Source organism: Myzus persicae, unplaced genomic scaffold (assembly GCF_001856785.1).
Source record: "Myzus persicae strain clone G006 unplaced genomic scaffold, MPER_G0061.0, whole genome shotgun sequence".
NCBI classification, from domain to species: domain Eukaryota; kingdom Metazoa; phylum Arthropoda; class Insecta; order Hemiptera; family Aphididae; genus Myzus; species Myzus persicae.
The window spans coordinates 588,498-599,015 of NW_019103967.1; the positions used below are offsets into that span (position 1 = coordinate 588,498).

General features: G+C 27.2%; 1 protein-coding gene across 3 annotated transcripts; it reads right to left on the bottom strand.

Moving 5' to 3' along the window:
- On the bottom strand, positions 1 to 7,495 carry LOC111037038 (dopamine N-acetyltransferase-like). 3 transcript variants are annotated; one of them, XM_022319395.1, is made up of 5 exons: positions 7,326 to 7,495; positions 5,009 to 5,210; positions 3,585 to 3,791; positions 1,070 to 1,349; positions 1 to 456 (listed from the first exon to the last, which is right to left on the bottom strand). In XM_022319395.1, exons 3-5 carry the CDS (start codon positions 3,781 to 3,783, stop codon positions 255 to 257), a joined length of 681 nt encoding a protein of 226 aa, XP_022175087.1. In that variant the 5' UTR covers positions 3,784 to 3,791; positions 5,009 to 5,210; positions 7,326 to 7,495; the 3' UTR covers positions 1 to 254. The 3 variants fall into 3 exon arrangements, with proteins under 3 accessions (XP_022175087.1, XP_022175085.1, XP_022175086.1); XM_022319393.1 differs by lacking the exon at positions 5,009 to 5,210; XM_022319394.1 differs by lacking the exon at positions 5,009 to 5,210 and having other exon boundaries at positions 7,322 to 7,495.
- Between the last annotated feature and the right edge of the window lie 3,023 nt (positions 7,496 to 10,518).

The following is a 10,518-nucleotide window of genomic DNA, read 5'->3' on the forward strand; positions in this document are numbered from 1 at the left end:
TAATAATAACACATATATATATTTATGACGTGATGTGTTTATAAACTAAGGAATATAAACATGGATGTCAGAGACTTATGGACCGAGTGGATTCGTGTACGTCGTTGCTATTGGTATGGATGTTGAGTGCGATGGAAAACACAAAAATGGTTTTGTGAGTTCGAATTATTAAAATAATTTAATGGATACATTATTGTTAATTTTTTTTAGTTGTTTAATCCCGTTGTGTAATTAATAAATAAATATTGAGTATTTTAGAGCTGCAACACTTGTACTTTGATACAATCATGAGGAGGCTGTACCTTATTGAATACTATTTTCCCATATTTGTCCACGTAATCCGAATAAGATAATGAATATATACATTGGAATCCAGATCTTTCCATAGCTTTAGCTGTAAAATAACTGGAGCATTCGGCGTACATCATTTTATACCCCAACATTAAAGCCAACTCTCTAGAAATTAAATAATCACTGGATTAATGTAGGTTATGATAAATTTTTTCAGTTTGTTGAGGGTTTTTATTTGACAATTCATAGTTAATGACTTAATGCGTGTTTTATAAAAGTAATCATGATGTCAAATGTGGGGAACTGGGTATCTAGAGGAATCGTTTTGTCCATCTTAAAAATTAGACAATGATTAATTGTTTTATGAGTTTAAAGAGTTAAAAAGCAGTAATAAGAAATTTTGATTATTATAAGTAAGACCTTGTGCTTTACATACAATTTTTGGATCAACTTATGCTAATATTTTGAGAATGGGATGTGAAATTCATTAATTTATATCAAATAGAACCTGATATGAATCAAACTCATATTCTTAATAAATTTTTGGTCATTTAAAAGAAATTCTATCTTAAATTTTTTTTAAGAACTTGAAAATGAACGTATTTCTTCAAAGAAAAAGTAAACTTGAACGACTTTATTTTTTATGCATTGAACGTAAACGTGAAACTTCCTAATACTTCTATAAACGGGCTTTATACGTATTTCACGAAATACGTTCTATGAATATCTAAAAATTGTTATGTTTTTTAAATAAATAAATATAACATATTTAGTATACTTTGATTTGTTGATGAGAGCTTTGCAAACGCCTTGTCCTCTGTACTCTTCATTGACTGAAATAAGCTTTAATTCCATTATCCGATCTACGTTTGGATATTGCCCATATAGATCAACATCTTGTCGAATTTTATACAAAAGAACCTCGATGTCATCAAAACTTGAATTTGAAACAAAGTTTTCATCACCGTACTGATCTAATTGATGATCTTTGCACATTATGTTATTAAGTATGACACCCATAACTTCACCATTTTCAGATACTGCCATAAATGATAATCCTAAACAGAAAAAATATTTTAGTTTCAAATTGGGTTCTTAAAATTGTTTCATTTTAAAACACTTTGACTTATACTAGTTGCATGTTTTAGTTTTTGAGCGGAGTGAAAAATATGTAATAGTTTTTTTAACGCCACCTTTAGGATCAATAAAAAAATTTTCAATCTTGTAGCTATTCGAGTGTGGTTCTTATTTGAAAATTGGATATAGTTGAGAGGACAAGCGTAAAAAGTTCCCTATACTTTTAAAATAATAGGTAGAATATAAAAAATGTCAAATGTCGATAAAATTATTAGAACAAAGTTTAATACAAAATGTTGTTAAAAATTATAATCTTGTTATTCAAAAAATATTATTAGTGAAAATCTAAAACATCCAACATATATCTAAAACACTATTGCTTAAATTGTAATTTTCCATAAACAATCTAAGTTTTAAAATAAAAATAATAATTTTAAGTTCATTAAAATTTAACCAAACAAATTTTAGTAGACTTATATACTGTGATTTTTTTATTTTATTATAATAATTAAGTATGTAGTTAGAATTTTCTATAAATGTTATTTATATTATATTTCAATGTACTGAATTATTAAACTTATGTAATTGGGTTCTCACCAGTAATAAATAAGTAATAATACCTAGTAATAATAATAATAAATACAACCATGTAATATTTTTTTGAGAATAAATTGAATTACTTTTCACAAAACTTGACAGAATCATGAACATTTAAATAGTTATGTGGTTAAAAATGCATTAGATTTTAAATTTTAATTGCTAAAATTTGAAAATTAAATACAAGGTTACTTATAAGTTGGTACCTATTACAATTTACAGCAATTAAGCAGATACACTGTTTCCGCTCAGAGTAGTTTTTTTTTGTGCAATGATGTATTAAAGTCTAGGCCAAAATAGTGAAAGTAATTATGTATTATTACTACTCATAATTATTATTAATTTGAATATCTTAGTTGTTTTTAAAATATAGATATTTTAATAATTATACTATAGATATAATTAGGTAATACGTGTATATAATAAATTGAGATCAAAGTTATAGGCTATACTTTTAAGAAAATGTATATTATAATTTAAGTCATAATAATTTTAATTCTATCTACACAATCTTTATAATTTTTTTGTGAATACCCACCAGAAAAATATTGTTAACGTCGTGTTTTCTCCAAAATATGTTGTATACCGTACTGCTTTTGGTATGTGTTTATCAGTTTATCACACAATATTATTATTATTTTTTAGAAACGTAAATATTTTAATGCTCAAAATGAACTATTTCCTATTTGTGTACCTAAATTTATTATTATCACCAATTTCTGTTTCTCTTTTCATTTATTTGCTGTAAATTATATTTACTCTAGATTTATTAGTTCAATATTGTAATTTGTAACTTTGTTATTTTTGACTGATACCATTAAACTGACCTACTCAATAACGAGGTACACTCGAAACTTCTTATGCTGCTTAGTGATTTCCCTAGTTCTAATTTTTACATTTATTCATTTAAAAAGTTATATGTTTTAGGATATATTTAAACAATGTCATACAGGTAACGATATTATTGGTATCTAATTTTAGAATAGGTACATTATTGAAATTGTAATGGAAAATACTGTCACATTAGCGAATAAATCACATAAATTGTTGTAACAACAGTTCAAACATATTAAATAGGAAAGAGTTTTTTCATAAGAACTTAAAGTTCACATTTTGACAAAATTCATCAAAATCACAAAGACTTGTAAATTGTTTTATAGTTAGTTTATTTTAATTTTGTATGGAAGAAGATTGAAAATTGAAAACAAGGTTTATCATTGGTATTTCATAAACTAATCAAAAAATCTAAAAATTAAGTAAACTTGGTTTTTTTAATAGACATTTTAAGTTAAAATGTGGACGAAATTAGATATTTAAGTGGAGTATAACAATTTTAGTTATTTTCTTATAATTTAAAAAAATGAAATATCACAAAACAGGTTATGAGCCTTCGTTCATACTCGATTTTTATATGCAATGATTTTATATCATTTAATTCAAATTTAAAACATTCATTACCCGCTCAACACGTATTGTAAAGAAGAGTGTTACTCACTTTAAAAAAAATTTTATTTTGTCGTAAATAATTACTATTTTTTATACTAGACTATTAGAGTAATATTTTTGACACTAATAATAATATGTACTACCTACCGTATGCATTAAATTTATCAACTCACCATTATTAAAATAATTGCTGCAAAAATCTTTATATTTTATTATTGATTCTTTTTCTTTGAATAATTCCACACTTGCATTCAAAGGTTCATCTCGTATAAAATATTTTTCTATGGAATTCATCACATTCTGATTATCGTTATTAGTGATAGGCACTATGGTAAATGGCATTTTTGTTTTATTATTTTCATCCATATTCATCACAATATCTGTAAAAGATATATACTGTTATGTTTATACTTTAGACACGATACTTTTTAAATAATTACTTAACCCGTACAATTTTACATTTTGGGTGCATCAATGAATGGACAAAATGGTTTACAATGATGTATTTTCGTTTAAGACTCTGAACGGATCGACGAATATCGAGTTTTTACAATTTTTTTAATTTCTTATATTTATATTTTTGCTGGTATATATGTAGGTTGTAAAATCATTAGAGTCTGCAGTGGCTGATTAATCAAATAGATAATCTGAAGGAGTTGGGAGTTAATTCTTTGAGAGGTCGTTATACCCGCATGTGTTGTCTCCGTCTTACAAGAGCGTAACATACCAAATTGTACGTTCAGCAGATCATTCTTAGCTATGTTAGCTTAAAAAGTAGAGTGAATTGACCCATTATTATAATTAAAGGTAAAATTATTACGGAGGGCTTCTTATGGGCTTTTTATTATATTTTAATTTTAAAGAGAGTTATGAGTATTTTAAGTTGTACTAGCAATTTACAATTTTAAAAAACTCATGAAAAGCCCTACGTAATAATCTTACCTTTAACTTTAATAAGAGGTCAATTCACTCTAATTTTTAAGCTAACAGAGCTAAGCGTGATCTGTTGAAAGTACAATTTGATATGTTACGCTCTTGTAAGACGGAGACAACCCATGCGGGTATAACGTGCTCTTAATAACCGATATCAGGGTTCCTGTCTAGTCTAAATATTTAGGTAATATTTAAAAGACCGAGCTCCAAATCATCAGTTTACAAGATAAACAATGTTTCATTAAAGGACCACGAAAGGAAAAAAAAACTAATTCTTAAAAAAAATTCTTAATTAAAGAAAAACAGAAGTCCAAACTAAACTTGTCTACGACTTTTTGTTAGCGAGTTATAGTCTTTTAAAGTTAGCGCGTGACGTCATAGAATCTAATCTCGCTGCGGCTACAGTATGGCTACGTAGGTTACGTCGCGCGTCGTACATATTATTATTTTGCATAATATTATTACATATTATTATTTTGGGTTTGATATTTTTGTGTTCAAAAATAATTACGTGCTACATAATATTTATTTTATTTTTAGTTCTTACTGATAAAACGGGGTTTTGTCGTTTTCTTCTAGGACTGGATTAGTATTTATTATTTTAGTATTGTTCTTTGTTTCTTTGAGTGTACTTAAAAATAAATTACGATTGTGGTTAACTCACCAAATCAATTTGAACCAACGAAATTAGATTTCTGCGATGACTATGATTCTTTTAATACTAACCATAATGAATTTAGCCAATGCTTTGGTAGATCATTGCTTCAAATAAATAATTGGTGTGATTGTCAAAAATGCACAATATTACCGACGAACCACGAGTGCATATAGACTGTTGAACAGTATCATATTTTGTGACTATGCCACTATAATTATTGTTATAGTTAATTATGTAATATTATAATATATATTATTATAACATAACGTTAAATAGAAAATTATTAACGTTAAAAATATCTCTAAGACCAAACCCGGTATATTGAATATTACATTCGTGATAATGGGTAAATAAAGTTGAAGACGTAATATTTACATGTATAAACGCCAGGAGAATAGATTCTATGACGTCACACGTCAACTTCAAATACCTGTACATCGCCAACGAAGAGTCGTAAACATTTTTAGTTTGGACCATTATTTTTTTAACACGGAGTACTATGTTTTTTTGAGTATAAAATAAATTAAAATTTTTTCCTTTCATGGTCAAAGAACATCACCACAGAGAAACAAGAAATGGAGGGTACCTAAGATTAACCAATTTCGATCTAAGACCACGTACATTTTGACAAAAAAATTTTAAATTATAAATCTATTTAATGTTGTTATTTAGAATAGATGTTGAAGTGTTATCGTATTTTTTTTTTAAAGAGATACATTTTTTAATACGACCATTACAAGAGATACTATTAGAACAATAAATAACAATTATAAACAAATTATGTGTATACACATGAACACATTGGTGACAGGTACCTAATCATCAAACTTTAGATTTGAATTTGCGAGGCAACAAATTAGTTTTTTGGTTTAGGATTGATGACACAAAGATCGCATAAACGACATAGTGACTAATGAGATGTGATTTATCCGCCTATTTCCTACGTTCTTATTCGGTATGAGATGAATGGTGTAGTTCTTGTAGAGTTTAGTTTAAAAATTGTCTAATCTACTTTTGAGGGCTAAGATAGCTCAGTGCGAAATGAAAAGTTTTCATTCTGAAGTTCAGATACTTCGTATGTTAGTGCAGTAAGGAATCCATGAAATTCTTCAAAGTAGTACCTACTGTTTGGGAGGTTTGAACATTTCTAGGATGGCTTGCATTAAGTCACTGTATAGTGGATACCGTTGTGAATGAGATTATGTATGACTGCGATTAGAGGGCCTTGCAGTAGGACTGTCTGGCTTGACTTTTGGTAGAACTTTACGAGCATTATATGTCTAGGATAGTAAATCATATAAGACGTAGGTAAGAACAGCAGTGTTGTGTTGTCTTTAGCCGTCGATAATAGGCATTTATAAAATTAAGGAGTGGGTGTAGGCAACACATACCACAACTACTTTAGTTGAAGTTAGTAACGAGAGAAACCTGACCCGTAAATGTAATGTAATAAGACACATCAAGTTGGTCCTCACTCGTCAGAATGAAGCGAAGTCAAAACGTGGCAAAATTGAACCGGTTTCAGCTGATGGTGAGCGTTGAGACAATAAATGCAGTTGAAGATAAGACGGATAAATTACATAAGAAATAGCAATTACATGAGAAAATAAAGCTTATAATTAATATTAAATCAATAAAACAAAAACGATAGTACTCATTTCTATTAAAATAAAATACGACGATTTTGCCAACAATTATGGAATTATTATGAGTTCAAGTTGAATAAATCATAATATTTTTAGTAGAAAAATAAATTACTTATATTAATATAAATGTTAAATATACGTGTATTGCTAACAAATCCTTGGAACTAGTCAAATAGATACTGAAACATCGTCCCCGTTCTGAATCGTTTTTGCATGCAATGTGTAACACTGAATTCAAATTTAACAAATCCATTACAGTGACCTATTTTTGACAATTTTCACTCGAAACATAATATAATAATACAACAGAGCGAGTTCCCCAGTTTTATTCTGTACCTACCAACACTTTTAGTACACTAAAATCTATTTAAAATGTACCTTACTAAAAAAGCAAGGTTCAACAAGTCCATGCAATTTTATAACTCAGTTCAATGAAGTTATTTATTTTATTTTTTAATTAAGTTGAAAATTAAATGAATGGTAATTTTTAACGCATTAGTTAATCTAATAAATTAAATTGATTTAACTGTAAACTTATTAGTTTTTTAAAGCTCAGCCTTGCTAAAATTATATGAATGCATTTATAGTTTATACAATTATTGTTTAAACCTTTGAGGTACAATTGATCTTAAAATTGTAAAATGTTACAAAACGTTATTAAAATATTACTTACGTACCACAAGTTGTAACTTTCAAAATTACTGCGCTTGATTGAATTAAGACATATACTTGGTCATAGGTATTCTTGTTTTTAAGAAAATATTATGTACAAATCGTAAAATTAAATTAATACCTATTACTCACAATTATTAATTGCTTATTTAACAATAATAAATTGATAATAGATGCTAGAAAGATTTAGATTTTTAGTCTATACGGTTCTTAACATTAATTTTCATACTGTAATTTTATCATTAAGGTGATTCTTATAATGGTCAAAGATATTATAAATATTTAAATAAGGTCCGTAACAACCTCCATCTAGTGGTTAATTTATGAATAATGAGTTATAAAATTAAATAAAAAGTGTAACCTCTGGGTTAATACTTTTTTTCATGAAACTCATGTCATGTTTATTTTAGCAAATATTCTTCTTGTAAATAAAGTTTCATAAGTTATAACTTATAACAGTTGGAAATTAAGTAGGTACACTGTAAGTGTACTCTGGGAGGCTAGACCTCTAATATTTAATATCTCTAACAGATATTCTCTGTTTGTCTGATATTTATATTGTTTGCTTAAGTAATGAATTAAAAATAAATAGAAATTAAATTAAAGCTTTAAGTGAATTAAAATATTAAAAATATAATATTTGTATAATATTGTAAAGATATTACGTACCTAGGTTTATATACCTACTATAAATGTAGTTTAAACTTTTGAAGTGGTCAGTGTGCGTCACATTAATTATATTAAAACGAAATATTTGAGCCAGATGACTTCAGATTGAAATGGGAAGTTTTGAGGAATACAGTGTACACTAAAGTCTTAAGTACAAATTCTAAATTAATTTTAAAAATGTTTAACTCATAGGTACTGTGTAGGCAATAGACAATATTTCTCAATCAAATAACCCTATTTTTTGTAATACACTTTTTTCTATAGTAATAAATAATAATTGATTATTTCAAAGCAGTTTAATGTAAGACTTTTACTACATTTTTCAAACACCTTTATTTTATAATATTTTAATATTAAAGGTTAATATTTTATTAACAATTTAATACGTTGTCGTCCGACAAAAATATTTCGTATTACCACATAAGTGTAACACACTGGATATTATTTAAGACAGTGTCTATAATAATATTTTTATCATAATCTTGTACTTCTTGGAAGTTAAATATTAATTGATACATAATTCATCATACTATATCTATTATACGCATATTGTATACATCTACCGGCTACCAAGATAACAAATTACTGATAGAATCGTCCTACAAATTACAGTAATAATTATAATAATAATCTAAATGTCAAACAATTAAATTGATTTATATAATTACAACCTCCCTAATCAATAATCAATAATCACCATATTATTAGAGTAGCTTAAACCTATCGAGTAGTTAATCTATGCGATTATCGCTATTTATTTTTGAAACTCGAAACTCTATAAAGGCAGTCGCCTAATATTGTTGCCAGGACCACGAAATCTAAACTTTCAATTAGAAAAAGAACAACTACAAAATAACAAAAAGTATTTACATGATAACATGAGATAAGACTTTTATGGATTATGATCTATGATTTAATCTTTTTCCTATGAATATGTTTAACGAACAAATGTAAATTAGGCTCAACAAAAAAAAAAAAAAATTGTAATTTGCACCTTATACATTTCAAGTATAAATTTATAAGCATTAAATTGCACCTAGCTTGGACTATAAATTAGTTATAGGTGAGTAATGTTATTTGTGTGATGGTCATTTATCATCACCTAGAAGACATTAAGAGAAGGCGAATCTCTGGTCTCTAAAAATAATTTTTTTGGTTTTAAATAATAAAAAAAATTAAGTGTCTTAAACATATAGATTTTATCATATCGATGAATTCAGAATCATTTAGACACTACTTTTCTGTATACATATACCCATTTTATAAACCGAAAAATTCCAAGTGCAATTTACCATATTACCAATTCGAGTGTCACCATTATTTTTAATACCTAGGTGCAATTTACAATCACCCTGATTGATAAGACTTTACGTGACGTGTCATGTAGGTCAATTACCGGAAAGTGTTTTATATTTGCAGGGGATTTCATTGGCTAAGTCACTGTAATGTATGAGTTAAATTTGAATTCATTAATAAATCATCACATACAAAATACGATTCTGAACGAAGACGGACTGTCAGAGTGTCAGCTTATATTACCAAGTATATTAATTTATATTTCTATTAAAGTAATTTATTTCACTATATAATATAATTTACTAAGGTAGATTAAATTATTTTTTGCCAAACAACATTGCAATTGAAAATATCATTGTATGTAGAAAATCTAATAATAAACTTTAAAAGTTTAAATATCCACGAAAATTTTTTTTAAATGAACAACAGAATAACTTAAATAGTTTTTCTTCGTTTAAATGTTTAGTTTTGTTCAAATTTAATAAAAAAAATTGTTTTTATATATTTTTAAAAATTTCGGTTCTAGCATGAAATATTTAAGAGAAACATATTTATGACCCAGCAAAAAATGAATAAAATAAAACAAAAAAATTTTTAAATTTAAACTGTCTAAAAAAATCAACAAAAAACACAATATATCGTTGTAAGATCAATACATTCATACTCCGCTTGGAATCAAAATGTATGCCGTTATTCGAAAAAGTATAAAATTGAACATTTTTTTAAAATGTTATTTTGTTATATTACTTAAAGTTATGGGAAACAATATTTCCAAAAACTGTAACACTCTCCGGAATGATGTGAATGTCTTACTGTTAAAAGATTCACCCTGTGTATAATATTATGAATATCATACTGATATATATATTTTTACGTTATAAGCGGATAACGCGCAACATTATACTACGATATTCTGATGTTCTATAATATGGGTTAGGCTTAGGCAGATTTCCTTCGATGGATGGGTTGAAGATTGCGCACGCACGTCTTCAGGAGCGGGAAATCGGAGTGATTAGGGTGGACACCACGAGCATGTATATTATAGTTATAAGACGTTCGCAGGCTCTGTACAGTGATCAGTATAATATATATTTAGGTTTGTCGTACGATAGGACGGAATTATTATTATTATTATTATTATTATTGCAGTTTAATCTCAGACCCGAGTACCCGTCGACGAGAATGACACAATGACGAAAGAGCGTGGGGTCGATGTGGGGCGCTATTAACATC

Excerpts from the sequence above, each read along its gene's own strand:
- LOC111037038 (XM_022319393.1), bottom strand. The coding sequence starts at position 3,783 with ATGAATATGGATGAAAATAATAAAACAAAAATGCCATTTACCATAGTG. Across the intron at positions 1,350-3,584 it reads CAGCAATTATTTTAATAATG|GATTATCATTTATGGCAGTA; the intron begins GTGAGTTGATAA and ends TTTTCTGTTTAG. Across the intron at positions 457-1,069 it reads GCTCTCATCAACAAATCAAA|AGAGTTGGCTTTAATGTTGG; the intron begins GTATACTAAATA and ends TTTAATTTCTAG.